This window comes from Pseudonaja textilis, chromosome 8, assembly GCF_049901715.1.
Source record: "Pseudonaja textilis isolate UNSWEBS1 chromosome 8, rPseTex1.2, whole genome shotgun sequence".
Classification (NCBI taxonomy): domain Eukaryota; kingdom Metazoa; phylum Chordata; class Lepidosauria; order Squamata; family Elapidae; genus Pseudonaja; species Pseudonaja textilis.
In genome coordinates, this window is record NC_141997.1 from 5726329 (window position 1) to 5743279 (window position 16951).

At 42.1% G+C, this 16951-nt stretch overlaps 1 protein-coding gene across 1 annotated transcript in view; it reads left to right on the forward strand.

Annotated features, from left to right (window-relative positions):
* PCYT1B (phosphate cytidylyltransferase 1B, choline) overlaps nt 1–16951 on the forward strand; it is a 94153-nt gene that overhangs the window by 26571 nt on the left and 50631 nt on the right. The window contains exon 2 of the mRNA XM_026721313.2: nt 8702–8801. Coding sequence (XP_026577098.1) covers nt 8702–8801 — 100 coding nt within the window. The remainder of the gene's footprint in view (nt 1–8701; nt 8802–16951) is intronic.

Genomic DNA, 16951 nt, shown 5'->3' on the forward strand with positions numbered 1-16951 from the left:
TATATTTTTTGAATTAAGAAATGCCAATTTAAATTATCGAATGCTTTTTCAGCATCCAAGAACATAAATGCAAATTGTTTTTCCGGGTGGGCTTCATAGTATTCTGAAATGTCTATCACTGTTCTTAAATTATTCTTAATTTGTCGAAATGGGAGAAATCCGTTTTGATCTTCATGGATATAAGTGTTTAAAACCTGTTTTAATCTATTGGCTATTATAGAAGAGAATAATTTGTAATCTGCATTCAGGAGCGAAATTGGTCTATAATTATTAATAAGTCTGTGGTCTAGGTCCTCCTTCGGGATCAGCGAAATTAAGGCTCCCCTCCACGAGTCCGGCATCTTGGCTGCTAAGAGTACCTCATTAAATACATCCAACATCAGTGGTCCAATTTGTTCTATGATAATTTTGTAAAGTTCTACCAGTATCCCGTCCGGTCCTGGTGCTTTATTGTTACTTTGCTTCTCTATTGCTGACTTCAGTTCGGACCATGTTATATTTTGGTTTAATAATTCTATCTCTTCCTCTCCAATTGCTTTATCATTCGCTTCCTCCAGGTATTTCATTATTTTATCCTCAGAGAGTTCTTTTTTGTATAATTTCCCAAAGTAATTAAAAGTGATCTCTTTTTTCTTCTCTATCTCCTCATGCATATTGCCCCCTCGTCCATTAATTGGTGTATCAATCTTTTTTCTTTCGTTTTCTTAAGTTTGTGGGCTAACCATCTCCCTGGCTTGTTTGCATGCTCAAAGTAGATTTGTTTAGTCATTTTCAAACTAATCTCCAATTTTTCTTGTTCCAGTAAATTTAGTTTGTGTTTAGTTGTTATTAACTGGTTCTGTATTCTTTGGTTTTTGGGGTTCTTTTGTAATTGGGTTTCTAAATCCTTAATTTCTTGTTGTAGGTTACTTTGTTGGGCATACTTTCTTTTATTTCTCATAGCATTGTAAGAAATTGTTATTCCTCTTATAAATGCCTTTAGTGTGTCCCATATATTTTGTTTCGAAGTTAGATCATTGTTATTTTCCTTTAAGAAGAAGTTCAGTTCTTCTTTCAGTTTATTAGTATATTCTTCTTCTTTTATTAAATGAGTGTTAAAAGTCCATCTTTTCTTTGGTTTTCTTTTACCCCTCCAGGTTATTTGAATTGGGTTGTGGTCAGCCCAATCATTTGGTAAGATTTCACTATCTTTGATTTCATTAACTAATTCACCGTTTATCCAAGCCATATCTATTCTTGTCCAAATTTTGTGTGGGTTAGAATAATAAGTAAACTGTTCTTTTTTGGGATTTAATTTTCTCCAGATATCTACCAGATTCATTTCATTCAACATATCCTTACATGGCTTAGAGAATTCTCTATTTCCTTTTTTGTTCTTACTCCTATTACTATGATCCTTCCGGTAGTCAGCAATAGAGTTAAAATCGCCAATCAGAATAATATTACCATTTTCAAATTCTGTTATTTTTTGATGAAGATGTTTAAAAAATTTACCTTGATCATCATTTGGGGCATAGATTACTACCAGTAAGAGTGTAATGCCATTAATCGAGATTTGTACCACCAGAGTTCTTCCTACAGGGTCCGCCCAGATTAACTCCGCTTTTAAGTCATCTCTCACATAGATTGCAATACCTTTCTTTTTGTGTTTATCTGCTGGTGCTGTAAATAATTTTCCCAGTTTTGGACAATCTAGGAATTTCTCCTCACTTTTCCTAATGTGTGTTTCTTGTATGAAAATTATATCAACATTTTGTTTTATTAGTTTGGTTAGAATCCTTTTCCTTTTAGCTCTTGAATTTAGGCCGTTAATATTAATGGAAAGAATTTTCCTTCCTTCGTCCATTTACTTAAGTCTGCCTCGCTTTTTGTCTCGTAACTCTACGGCTCTCTTCTTGTGGTTGATATGGAGTTGCTTCTTCTCTTTCTCGTTGTAAGTTGTCTTTCCCTTGAATTTGGACAGATCTTTCTTCTTTGTTCCTGTGGCGGTTACGATCTTCCTGCATATTCCTTTGGATTTTCTCCCTAGTGAGTTGATCCTCCGTGGTTGTTAGCTGTTCTAGGAAGTTTTGTGCTTGTTCTATTGAGTCTATTTTAATTTTTCTTCCTTTCCACGATATTAGCATCCCTTCTGGGATTAGCCATTTAAATGAGATTTCGTTTTTATTTAAGTAATTGGCTAAAAATTTATATTCTTGCCTTATGGCCCTCACTTTTCTTGGAATCTGCTTGAGAATTATGATTTCTTTGCCCTTATATAATATTCTCTCATCTCTGGCCTTTCTATGTATTAGGTCTCTCATGCATCTTCTTGAAAAGCGGATATGGATCTCCCTTGGGTAATTGTGACGCCTTGCATAACTGGTATTCACCCTATAGATTTCATCAAATTCCTTGAGTAAGTCATCTTTCTCTTTTTCAACTAGTTCAGCCAACAAACCTGCCATTAATTGTTCTAATTCTTCATTTTTGGATTCCTCCACGTTTTGGAATCTTAAGTATGCAGCTGCTCTGTCCATCTCAAGTTGGACCAAGGAATCTTCCATTTCTCTATTAACATTTTTGAAATCTTCCTCAGTCCTTTCTAGGTTCCTTTCCGCTTGTTCCATCCTCTTCTCTATTTCTTTTATTTTTAATTCAGTTCTTTCCATGGCCAATTGCATTGTCCCAACCCTATCTTCAACTCTCTGTATATCTGCTCTCATCTCCTCCTTTAATTTACCCATTTCTTCCTTCAGTTGGCTAATATCTGCTCTGGTCTCATTATGATTCCTAATCATAATCTCCTGCATTCTAGACATTGATTTTTGCATTGATTCTTGCAGGGATAATAATGTCGCTTGTAGGTTGGCATTAGTAACAGTCGGTTGTTTTTCTCCTACCAAAGTCTCTTCTATAGTTTTCTGCGTTGTTGGGGAGGCAGTTGCCAGAGTTGTCATCAAGGTCTGGTTGTTCTTCCTTCCTGTTTTCAGGGCCGTGGTTGTTGTGGAAGTCATCTCTGATAAGATTTGTTTTTGCAATTGGACAATGTTAAGAATATTATCCCAGATCACCATTCGATGTAATGGCCCTTTGAGTGTGATTACAAATCTATTTGCTAAACTTACACACCAGATAATTTTAGGTCTCTTTCTTCGGCCCAATCTGTCATTCAGGCAAATTAAATTCCAATTCAATAGAGAGTTATCAGATACTATACAATAGATGCTATACAATAGAATGTAATCAAATAATATGTATTATGTATTATTCTCTATATTAAATTCAAATACCAGAGTTAATTGTATTTTACCCCTAATAAATCATACTTATTTAAAGCATACAACCTACTCTAGAATATCTCACTCTATATATACTTTTGACCTATAGTGTATTTTAATATTTAAGATTCCATTTTATCTGAGAGACCCCTATTAACAGTCCTTAAAATCTTTATATATCCAGGAGAGTCTAATCTGTAAACCTTAATAACTGTAACAAGCAGTTTGCCTTTATACTTGTATTTTTAACTATTATAGAAAAAAAGGGAAGAACAAAGAGAAAGGGAAAGAGAGAAAGAATGCAGGAGGAAAGGGGTCTTTTCAATTTTAGGGAATCACAAAGCACGTATCTGTAGGATTAGTTCCATAGAAAAACAAGTCTGAGTTGGGGCTGGCGTTTTAGTCTTATAGTCTCTCCTCCCGGGCGCACCTAGGAAGCAGCGGGAGGAAGTGCTGACTAATTGCTGTCTGCGATCAGCGAACAGTCTTGGTCAGGCTTCCGTCTGTCTCTTCCTTCTTCTTCCCTCCTCTTCTTCCCTTCTGCCAACAATTGTCAATCCACAATCACTTTGGGCATCCGCCTCAGATCGATCACTTTAAAAATCAGTTTGTAGGCAATAATGCTGAAAGGAAAGGATCTTGCATATAAAAGTCAGTGCGTCATTATCTGGCTCTCTACCTCTCGCTCTGCCCTCCTTTGCAGCTAAAATCCTCTCCTAGTCTTCTAGCCTTCTCACGCGCTGATCCGAGATGGCAATCCACTCCTGAGCTTCTTAAATTCCCCACGCCTTTTTCTCTCCTCGGCAATGCTCCAATCCACACTTCCAAACTGCTTTTCTAGCCGCTTGTCTCCAGCTTCCCCCACTGTTACTCACAATGAAACAGGGAGAATCAGACCGATCTCTCTCACAGCTTTGTAGTCCTTCTGCCCTTTTCTGCTCAGACCCTTCAGGCAGTCACTTTTTGCTTCGTCCGTTCAGTGGCAGACCGGACTTTGGAGCCGCCATTAGCTGGCAGCTGGCTCAATCGCGCTGGTCTCAGAGGCTCTTCCTTCATTGCTGGGGAGTTGCCTACCCCCAAACAGCAACCCGGGGGTCCTCTATTCTGACACGAAGCTCTACAGGTTTCGTGTATCCACCGGGGATCCCTCCAAACGCGAGAAGAGGTGTTCGAAAGCCCCAGCTGGGCTTCTCCACCTCTGGACGTCCCTGACCTGCCACCGGAAGTCCAGTATTTTCTTCTTTTCTGACTGCGTTCTTGTGTTCTGCAATGGGTGCATTTATTCTCCTGTTGGTTTGTCCAATGTATGTGGTTGGGCAGTTGTTGCATGGTATTTCATAGCTGGATCTTGTCCTTGGGGTTTCTTAGGATGTTGGGTATTTTTTGGTCAGTACCAAAGGCTGTCCTGATATTGTGTTTGTGGAGAATTTTGCTGATTTTATCTGTGGTACCTTTGATGTAGGGGAGGAAAGACCCAAACACACCAAGACCTACATACCTGTACCCATGAAAATCTATGAAAACATAGATTGAAAACACACACACACACACACACACACACACACACACACACATATATATGTTTGCTTGTGTATTGGGTTTGTCTGTGTGTCAGGCTTTTGCAGCCATTTCTGTTTTAAATTTGGTGTTAGCCTCATGCTTTGTTTGAATGGTTTTTTCTTCATCCTGATTGATTGGGAGTCTTGGTCTGTGTTTATTGGTCTTGGAGTTTGCTGTGTTCTGCTTGATTGGTGTTTCTAATATTTTCTGTCTGTTTTGTAGCGATTTTTTTGTCTTGATTAGCTAGCAACATTGTGTTTCATGTCTTGGGGGCTTTTAGCACAGCTTGGCTTCAAATAAATGGCTGGCTATCATTTATTAGGAAGCTAGGTTTCATCTGGGTGGCTGGTTGGGGTGTGTTTGGGCTGGAGGTATCGGTGGGGGGGGTGTCTGTTTGTGCCCAGGTGTTTGCTTGGCTTGTGATGTGGAGATTTTTTTGTTTGTGAGTGCAGGCTTTCAGATAATTGACAGTCATACTTTTTCCCCCACATGCCTCGCCTGACCCCCGGGCCACTTCTTTCATGGCCAAAAAGATTGAGCGACATGCCTCGTCTGGCTCCCTGCTGGCGAAGCACTGAAGCTCCACCACTTCCACTGGGGAAAAGAGAGAGAGAGAGATCTGATTGAACCTTAGAGGGCTGGTGATGATGTTCTCTCTCTCTCTCTCTCTCTCTCTCTCTCTCTCTCACACACACACACACACACACACACACACACACACAGCCTCGTGTTCCCGTGCAGCCTGGATTAATTGCTTTGGGGGTGACATGTCTCATGGACCACTCATGGTCTGCGGCCCACCGTTTGACAGCCACTGGACTAGGTCATATTAGAGGAAGAGCTCTAACGAGGTTAGGGCAGGGGTCTGCAACCTTAAACACTCAAAGAGCCATTTGGAGCTGTTTCCCACAGAAAAGAAAACACTGGGAGCCAGAAAACCTGGGTGGGCATGGCTAACTCAATGTCACACTCCCATCCAGTCACATGACACTCCTCCCCCCAGCCATGTCTACCCAGATTTTGTGACTCTCGGTGTTTTCTCTCTCTCTCTCTCTCTCTCTCTCTCATCTCTCTCTCTCCCTCTCTTTATCTATCTTTCTCTCTTTCTATCTCTATCTCTCTTTTTCTCTCTATCTCTCATCTCTCCCTCCCTCCCTCTCTGTCTGTCTCTGTCTCTCATCTCTCTCTCTATGTCTCTCTCTCTCTCTCTCTCTCTCTCTCTCTTTCTCTCTCTCTCTGTGTGTGTTCCCTCTTGAACCATTTCCAAAAACAGGTGAGGGTTGGGGTTTTTTGCCCCCCTGCTGTGGCTCCCTGTTGGCTGAACTCACCACTGGCTGCCCCTGCCCCCTCGCCCTGCCTCCAGTCACTCCTTGCCTGGCCCCTAAGGTAAGGGTGATGGCAGGGGATGGAGATACACTCCATGTTCCAAAACAGGAGCAAAGCACCACTTGCCTCATCTCGTGGGTTTTTCTTCCAGCCCTTGTTGGTGCTGCATGAACCTTGGTTACTTGGGGAGACACACAACTTGCTCTCTGCCCCAAGACACTGGCCTGGCCCAGCTGTGGCTGATGCTCCATGTTGTAATGGGCTCCAGAAGGAGAAGGGGATGCTGTCTCCCCCACTGTAAAGCGAACAAGGTGCTCCGAGAGCAGCGTGCAGGCTATGGAGGTGATGAGAGCAGCGGCGTCAGCCACAGCTGGACCAGACCAGTGTCTCACAGCAGAGAGCAAGTTGTGCATCTCTCCAAGCAACTGAGGTGCACGTAGCACCAATAAGGGCCAGAAGAAACACCCACGAGATGAGGCAAGTAGGCAAGGGGCATTTTACTCCTGCTCTGGAATATGGAGCAAGTCTTCATTCCCTACTATCACCCTTACCTTCTCAGGCCAGGCAAGGAGTTACTGGGAGGGGAGGGGAGGGTGAGGGACGGGGTGAGCCAGTGGTGGGTTAAGCCAACAGGGAGCAGTGGGACGAAAGAGCCGCATGTGGCTCTGGAGCCATGGGTTGCTGACTCCAGGTTAGGGTCTGAATGCAGAAGGTAAAACAGAAGGAGGAAAGAATATTTTATGGTGGCTGAAGAATTGAGGGAAAACCTTTTGGGGTTCAAGCCCATTGTTGCAATGGCAGTAAAGAACTCCTTTCTCCTACTATCCTCATCTGCTGCAGACAAAGGGGGACTGTATTTGCATTGTCTCACCAATGGAGGGCTCCATCTGAGAGATTTATCTTTGGGCCCAGAAAGCTTTATTGATTCCTCTACACTCATGTTGATACCAGCCATTATAATGTGAGAATTGGAATTGAATGTTTTTTCCCAGCTTTCCAGAACTATTGAGTCTGCAATGTTAGTTTCACATGAGAGCTGACCATGAGAAACTCTCCAAACATCACTCCTTTTTATTTTTCGTATTCTTTGTTTAATATGACATAAGCCAAAGGAAGAGAAATGATATGCACAATAGCCAGCTTCATTATTATTAATGGAAATAATCTCTATTTGAATTCTTAATTAAACCTTTTCTGTTACCAGGTCATACTATGTATACTATGTATGGATGTGTTAATGCAATTTATTTAATGGGGAAAATTATAGACATTAAAAATTAAATTTTCTTAGAAATTGGGATAAATAGCAGTGAGAGTGCCACTTGAAATCAATAGGTAGTTGAAATATTTACATCCCTGTATCCACTTCTAAAATATTTCACTGGAAGAAAACAAACTTGAAGGATATTATAAAGGTATATCACTTTCCTTAAGATTTAACTTTTAAAAAAAATCCTTATCAAGTAATATATATAATATATATAATGCCTTTGGATTATGGATTTCCTGTTTGGCCACTCACGGAGGGTCAGATTAGGTAATCATACCTCTTCAGCCCTTATTCTTAATACTGGTACACCACAGGGTTGTGTGTTAAATCCCTTACTCTATACTCTTTATGTGCATGACTGCATTCGTACTCATGCTAGTAGTACTATTATTAAATTTGCAGATGATACAACAGTGGTGGGACTCATCTCCGGGAGGATGAGTCTTCCTACCGAGATGAGGTAGACTGCTTGCTTTCGTGGTGTGGAGACAATAACTTGGTCCTCAACACCAATTAGACCAAGGAGCTTATAGTGGACTATAGAAGGAACAGATCAGACATCCAGCCCTTGCTTATCAATGGAGACTGAGTGGAGCAAGTGGCCAGTTTTAAGTTTCTGGGTGTTACCATAAAAGAGGACCTCACCTTGCAGCACTGGTGCTCACATTGCAGCACTGGTCAAAAGGGCCCAGCAGATTATACTACCTGAGACTTCTCAGAAAACAACAACTGAACAAAAAACTGCTGGTGACCTTCCCTGCGCTGCACCATAAAGAGTATCTTAACTTACTGCGCCTGTATATGGTTTGCTAATTGCACAGTGGCAGATAGGACAGCACTCCAGAGGGTTAACATCATTGCCCAGAAGATCATTCGTTGCCCTCTCCCCTCTTTGGAAAAGCTCCCACTGCCTTAAGAAAGTTCAAAACATTCTCAAATATCCATCTCATCCTGGGCACCCTTTTTTTGAACCATTACTATCTGGCAGACGGTACAGAATAATAATAACAAGGACAAATAGGCTGAAAAACAGCTTCTATTCCAGGGCAGTAGCTCTGTTGAATTCTACTGTATGTTTGTTTGTGTTTATTTTCATGGTCATGATGTGCACTGAAGATGGTGTTTGATTTTGTTGTATGAGGTACAATGACAACAAAGTAAACTAACTAACTAGCTAACTAATTTCAGTGGATGCAAGGAGCAATAAACTCACATGTGATAACTTCCACAACTGACAATTTATTTTGCTTTCATTTTTCATAATCTAACCTTTCCCATCTTCTAGACTTTGACAGCACCGGCTCCATTTGCAGGTGAAACAAGCTGTCAGTGCAGAGCTCCTCATGAGAAATTAACCATTGCTCAGGCCCATCTTGGAACACCAGGTGAGTCTGGTTTTATGCATTTTAAATTAATTTCAGAATGAATTTAGTCCAGTTTAGTCCAGTTTCCAGCAGACTGGCCTTTGTAGTCCCAATCTGAAGCACTCTCCCCCATCTAAGGGGTACCAGAACACTGGAATAAAATACAGGTAGTACTTGCCATATAAGAGCTATTTAATATCTGTTCAAAGTTACAGTGGCACTAAAAAAAAAGTGACCATTTTTCACACTTACAATGCTTGCAGCATCCCCATGATCACTTCATCAAAATTTGGATACTGGGCAACTGGTTCATATTTATAACAGGTGCAGTGTCCTGGGATCTGAGATCACATTTTGTGACCTTCTGACTTTATTTTTATTGTTTGTTTTGTTTTTAATCTTATGTTAGCCAGCTAGAGTTGCTTTTTGCAGTTTTGATAGCCATACAAAATAAGTAAGTAAATTAAACTTCTGAACATATTTAAAAGCAGCTCTGCCAATAGGCAGACTGAAACAATCACCTCAGAAACAGATATTGGGGTGGCAGGGGTAGCAGAAATAGCTCTGCTATTCTTTCTGGCTCCTCCTGCTCACTCTTCCCCTTTGGGGATGACAGACAGCTGTATTCTGTACACAACTAGCCAGTTTAGCTTGCTGCCCTCACAATCCTGTCCCATAACAAGTTCAGCTCTCTTTTAAGGGGAACTAGGCAGTCCATGATTCCTTGGATCATCCTTTCAGAGATATTTCCTTATCAGTTTCCTCAATGCCTCAATTGTTAAAATTACAGAGCTTCAAACAATTTTTGGTCATAAAATGTTGTTTAAAATTTGCCAAACTTCAACTTCATGGAGGTCATGGGTTCCAGATTTTGGGCACATTCTGTAATTATCCTATTTGACATACTTTGGTTCAGAAAGGCTTGTCCTGTGTTGCACCATATCACACAGTTAAAGGTTACAAGAAAGAGAGTTTTAGTAGTATATAGATGAAAACGTACCAAGAAATAAATCTCCAAGTTGCTAATGTGTTCATATTTTTCTCATTTTAGAAGAATACTTTCTGTTTTAGCTCTGCTATATAGAAGCAACCCAATTATGTAAATATCATTCATAAACATTATTTCATCTGGTAGTTTATGTATTTATTAGGGAAAATCTCTTTGAGCTAAACACACCTCCTTATGATGTTGTACAGACTCCATGAAACAGAGCAATGGAGCAATCTTTTCTTCTGGAATGCAAATCAATTTCCCAATCTGATCTAGGGCCCTGGAATTTCTTGGTTATCTTCTATCCAAGTAGCAACCTGGGCCTGATTGTAAAGACTTGCCTCTCCTCTCTGATCAAGAAAGTAGAACTCTTGAAGCACTTAGCATTTCAAAAGAAAACTTTTATTGAAAGGAAAGTAATAGCAAGAAAAATGAAAGCAGGATCTGAGGATTCCCATGCAATTCTGTTGGATTAAAACAGTTAGAGACCCCTCCCCTCAGTCCGGTGCTGAATAAGCCAATCCACAGGCACAAAGATGTTTTGAGAATCACAGACTGAGATGATGATAAGTTGTTCTCAGGCATCGCCTCCTGGAGGCTTCGGAGCTGAGATAAAACAGGTGGCCCTCCTCCCTTATATTCCCAGGTAGGTCAGTCAAAGCACAGGATAGACAGGCACCGGGAAGAAGATTATAAACAGAGGAATGCTTCCAGGCCCCTTCCCCACTGGAATGGCAGCATCCTGATAAGGATCTATGGGATCTGACATGCTGCCTCCCTAGAAGGAGAAATCCTTCCTGGAAAGGAAACACAAGGAGAGATACAGAGCAATTGTTTAGTTAGGCTTATCAGGATATTGAGCATGAAATAATCTCAGTAACTTTGAGGCCCTGATATGTTTCTTAGCTACCCATTCACTTTGGGATGAAGACAAATGCTTCCAGGATACTAAGTATTGCATGGCACCATGGTGTGTGCATGTGTCAAAGATTTCCTTGAACTCAAAGTATTGTTCTCCCTTGACCATAATGGGGGGAGGTAGTGCTTTTTCAGGTAGCCTAAGTGGAGAAGTGATTTCTGGTTTCAGCAAACTGCAGTGAAATATAGGGTGCACGTGCCTGAGGGTTTTTGGTAGTAGTGGTTCAAGTGTCACCTGATTTATAATCCGGGTGATGGGGAAAGGTCTTATGTATTTTGGTTCTAATTTCTTAGAGGGTTGCAAGGATTGTATAAATTTAGTGGTTAGGTATATTCTGTCCCCTATCTTACTTAAATGGTTTAGTGTTCATTTGTTCCATCCCCCCATTTGTCTGAGGATGATCAGTACCCAGGAGGCTTCAAAAAGCTCTGCAGAATTTTGAATTGGACCCCTAGGTCTGATATAATCCTCTGGGGGGCTCCATGCAACCAATAGATATGAAGTAGGAACACTTTGGCCAGAATTTTGGCAGTGGGGATTGGCAACAGCCCTGGGATTTTTCCCTGCCTTCTCTTTTTGGCTGCACAGACAGGGCAACTAGCCACATAGCTTTCAATGTCTTTTTGACATTGCCTTTTTATCAGAATTGCCTTTTTATCAAGTGCAAATCTGAAGTGGCCTGCTAGCTTTGAATCATGGTAGGCTTTCATGAGGTTGAGTCTCTGGCTAGCTGGGACATACAGTGTCCTTCCCATTCATGCCAGGCTGTCTTTTAGCGAGCAAGTATTCTTATGAGCCTGGAACCAGTCATCTGTGTGAGTGCCTGTATGAATGCTTGTGTGGTAGCATTGTTGGTTGTCAGGTCCAGTTTTCCTTGCACCCTGGTCATTACCTTAGCGGCCAGTTGGGAAGCTGAGAGCAAGGGTTTGACCACTTCTGACTTAATGCTGTTGTATTGGGGCATTCTGGATAGAGCATTGGCTAGGAAGTTCTTCCTCCCCCCACCCCTAGGGAGGTATTTGAGAGTGAAGTCAAAGTGCTTAAAAATAAAATGGGCCACTGTACTTGCTTTGGGAATAGTTTCCACAGGGTCTTAACGGCCTCCAGATGTTTGTGGTCAGTCCAGACCTAGAAGGGAATTTTATTCATCTCCAAGAAATGCTTCCAAAGTAGGGAGAGCCCATTGAACAGCATACACCTCTTTGTCCCAAACAGCCCATTTCTGTTCTGTTTCTGTTAGGGTTTTTTTGAGGTGTATGCATAGGGATGCAATTGGCCTTGTTCATTCTCTGCCATGTCACTGCTGTCTGCTTGGATGACAAAAGTTTTTTTGGGTCTGGGTGCTTCCGCACAGGTTCTGCTGAGAACAACCACTTAAGTTTTTCAAATGCCACTTGACATTCCATGGTCCAATTCAGAGCTGCCTTGATTTGGGTTTACCTTCCCTCTCTTTTGTTTTTAGCAAGTTGGTGACTGGGAGCACAATTTGTGCAAAAGCTGGGATGAATTGCCGATAGAAGTTGGCAAACCCCAAAAAGCTTTGCAACTGTTTATGTGTGCAGGGAGAGCCCCATTCTGGGATGACCCGTAGTCTCTCAAAATAACCCCAAACCCAAAACATATATTAAAGTCCGGTAAAGTCTTCAACTTAACTTCACTGTTTTATTAGGCACACTTTAAAGTCACAAAAGTAGATAAGGAGGCAAACAGAAAACCAAAACAAACTACATTGATGAGAGTTCTGAAGCAAGCTGAGATAACTAATTATAAACGACCATCAATCGTCTCCACCATTACTGGTGGGGATACCTGTTGCTGAGGAATGAACCACTGCTTGACAAAATGAGCATCCATGAAATTGACTGTGGCCCCTGAGTCGATCAAAGCTGGGATCTCCACCGCTCCCACACCAGGCACCAACGCACTTCATGGCAACACAAGATGCTTCACCAATAGTGACTGTGGAGGAGATGTCGAAGATGTCCAAGGTGGCGAGTGTGGCAAGGTTGGTGAAGATGGCGGGCCTATGGACTTTACATCCCGACCTGCAGACCCCCGTAGGCTGAACAATGCTCGTTTCCCGCCACCGCAAGTGTCACTGCTGTGGATGTCTTAACAGGACATTTGGCTGTAAAATGGCCTCAATTGCCACAATAGAGACATAAATCATCACAACGACGTCTAATCTTTTCTACTTGAGTCAGGCGAGGGCGGCCAGCCCCCAACTGCATGGGTTCCTCCAAAGGCACTTCCTCCAAGGGTGCCATCTTGCTGGAAACAGATACGGTCTCTGTCCATCGTCGTACCCATCTCTGTTGAAGTCTAGCATCGATACGAAGACACAAATGCATGAGCTCCTGAAAGGTGCGAGGGCATTCAGTGCGCACCAACTCATCCAGAAGTTCCGACGACAAACCTTCCTGGAACTGGTCTAATAGTGCTGCCTCATTCCATTGTACATCCTGAGCAACCACCCCAAAACTAGCAATATAATCCATGAGTGAGCCACACCCCTGCTTCAGCTCTCTCAAACGTCTGTTTGCTGTTTGGCTTCGAGCAGGGTCTTCAAACATGGCCTGAAAACTCGGCGTAATTGTCCAACACCTGGTTGTGCTGGGTCAGCAGAGGCGTCACCCAACGTGCTGCAGAGCCTGACAATAAACGAATCAAAAACTCCACCTTATCCCAGTCAGTGGGAAAGGCCGAAGGCTCATATAAAGCTGGCACTGCCCAAAAAATGCTGGAAATTGGGCCAGCGAACCATCAAATTTATCTGGCACTGCCTCTAGGCATTTTTGGCATGGCCAGGCAGCTTGCATTTGTGCCACCTGTGCAGTCAAAAGAGCCACTTGCTGGGTTAACTGGGCAATCTCTGCTCTGAGCAGATCCATGGTCACCCCACAAAAAGCAAAAATAAGTTGAAGGGGTGGCTGAAGTCAAAATGTGATGATCCGTAGTCTCTCAAAATAACCCAAAACCCAAAACATATATTCAGTCCAGTAAAGCCTTCAACTTAACTTCACTGTTTTAGGCAGAGTTTAAAGTCACAAACCGCATTGATGAGAGTTCTGAAGCAAGCTGAGATAACTAATTATAAACTCCAGGAAAATTACCAAGAAAAATCCATGGGAAGAACGCCAGCAAAGATAAGCCTCTTTCAAGGTGAACACTGACTTCAGTAATTCTAACTGCGCAGTTGAAAACTTATATACATAGCTCCCACCTGCAAGCCATGAGGAGGATCATGGTAATCTCCTCTTGAGTAGACCTCGCTTTTCCCTGGTCCTCTCCTCCCTGCGTGACCTAGGATGGATAGGGGATGGGCCTGGATCCTCCTCTGACTGTTCATCCGGCCTCTGCCCTTCCCCAGCCTCCTCCACCACCTCTGGAGCCACACTCCCACTCCCTGTTGGCTGTTCTTCCTCTTTCTCAGAGTCAGACTCCTCCAGGGGCATGACACATTCCACCACCACCCACATCTTTTCTGGGTCCCTTTCTATGCCTTTGTGGGAGATTCTGTATCTTAGGTAGCCTATCTTGTCTTTGTGAAATTCACCATTTTGAAAGTTTTGCTTAAAACCTTGCAGCACAGAGTTTGCTTAAGACTGCACGGACAAGTTTCATGTGCTCCACTTTTGTTTAGGTGTAGATTAAAATGTCATTCAAATACATCAAAACCCCTTTGTACCTATGGAGGTGCCCATGAAACACCTTGTTTATTTGTTGCATGAAAACTGCTGAGACACTCTGCAGTCCAAATGGGAAACACCCCAGCAGAGTGTTAAACACTGTTGAACTGGAAACACCCCAGTAGAGTGTTAAACACTGTTTCCACTCATCCCCTTCCCTGATTCTGACCCTGTAACAGGCTTCCCTCAAGTCTGGCTTCAAGAAGATCTTTCCATTGGAGAGGTGGGCTAACATGTCCTTCATCAGGGGAAGGGGGTATACATTTTCCATGCTCACTGCATTCAGACTTCTATAATCCACACATACGTGTAAAGATCCATCCTTCTCCTGGAACAGTACTGCGGCTGTGATCTTTGATTGGGCCTGCTCAATGAACCCCCCCCCCCCGGGCTATTTTCTTATCTATAATTGCCTGCAGTTCCTCTTGTTCTCTTGGGGACATGTTGTATAGCTTTGGTTTTGGTAGTTTTGCCCCTGGGTATATCTCAATGGCTCAATGGTGTGGTGAGGGGCAAGCTTGTTGGAGCTCTCTTCACTGAACACTTCAGCTAGGTCTCTATACTCCAGGGAAATGCCCTTCATTGGCTCACCCTTCCCCAGAACAGCTGTTTCTTTTTTGGGCTCCCCCCAGTTCCTCCCCTTGGTCATCTGGTCTCGTTACTCCCCACTGAAATCTCAGGGTCCCCTCTTTCCAGTTTACTCTGGGATTCCACTTCTTCAGACAAGTGAACCCTAGGAACATTGGCATTCCATTCCAGGTGTCACAATGAATGTGAATCTTTTGTTATGGGTCCCCATGGCTATTTCCAGGGGTTCTGTAGCAAAAATGGCCAGTTCCCCACCCATGACTGACCCGTCTAGCTAGTAGAATGCCACGGGAATCTTTAGCTTTCATAATCTCCCTACCAGTGCTGAGCTTGTTAAACACCAGGTGCACTCTGAGTCCAGGAGGAATGACAGTTTTACTCTCCTTTTCCAGCTGGGGATGAATAGTCTTAGGGGCAGTGTGACCAGTTTGACTGGCTTGCTTACCAGTGGGGCATCTTTGGAGTCTCTTTTGAATGGCTGGGGTCCTCTCTTGGCAGGGCCTGAGTTCTCTTCCACAATTTTGCTAGGAGGTGAAATTCCACAGCCCCTCTGCTTCTCAGGGTGGTATCTTTTCCATGTGGGGTGGCCTTCACTGTTTTTCCACCCAATAGGTGCTCAGGTTTCCAGGCCAGGGTCTTTGAGTGGCACTCATCTTTTCCACACTTGAAACAGGTAGTTGACCATGGTGGGGGGTGGTCTGCGGTTTGAACAGCTCTCGCTTCCTCTGGGTTGGGGATCTCTTCCAGGTTCTCCCAGATCGGTACTGGTTTCAGGCTAGGTCAATCTCCACCTCTTCTGCCAAGATATACCAATCTTGGAGGTGGTTTGAGGCTCCGCGGGCCAGACCAGCATGGTAGAGGTGGTCATTCAGCCCATCTTTAAACCAACTCACCAGGCAATATATTATACACAAACTGCAAAAATAATGGTGAATGGTGAGATGACAGGGAAAGTTGATATTAAGAAAGGAACAAAGCAAGGATGCCCCCTATTACCATTATTATTTATTTTGACATAAGAGATGCTAAATAGAAAAATTAGAGAAGACAACGAAATAAAGGGTATGGAGATTAAAAAAGAAAGAGTACAAATTACAAGCATTTACAGATGATCTGTATTTATATTAGAAGAACCATTAGAAATAGGACCCAAACTGATATAAAAGATAGAAGTATATGGAGAAGTTGCAGGATTGAAAATAAATAAAGAGAAAACTAAGGTTCTAGTAAAAAATGTTACACAAAAACAAAAAAGAGAACTAATGGATAGGTTAGATATTCAAATTGTAAAGAAAGTGAAATATTCAACTAACAGCAAGATGTGGGACAATTAAAGAGGACAGTTATAAATTGAAACAACAGATTAAAATGGATTTGGAAAAATGGAAAAATTTGCAGTTAGCATTAATAGGGAAAATAGCAACAATTGAGATGAATATGCTACCAAGAATATTATATTTGTTTCAAACAATTCCATTAAAATTGGGGAAAAAATACTTTGATGACTTAAATAAAATAATGCTAAAATATATATGGCAAGGGAAGAAAGCAAGAATTAAATTAAAATTGTTGCAGGATGCAAGAATTAGAAGAGGGTTTGGATTACCTAATTGGGAATTATACTACCAAGCTGTGATAATGACGTGGATGAAAGAATGGATCGTGTTAAAGAATACAAGGTTATTAACATTGGCGGGACATGACTTGCAATTGGGATAGCATGCTTTTTATGGTATGGGAAAAATAAAATCCATGGATACTTTCAAAGATACTATGTAAGAAATGCTTTATTGTTAATATGGGAAAAAATAAGAAAACAACACTATTTGAAGATTTCAGTCTGGCTTTCTACAATGGAAGAGTTTATATATCCAAATGTTCTCAAAAGGGGGGATATTGTTAGATATAAAGATGTTTTAAATGAAAAGGGTGAACTCAATAGTTCTATAGCACTATAGCTCAACCCACCAAAAACATAACTGTA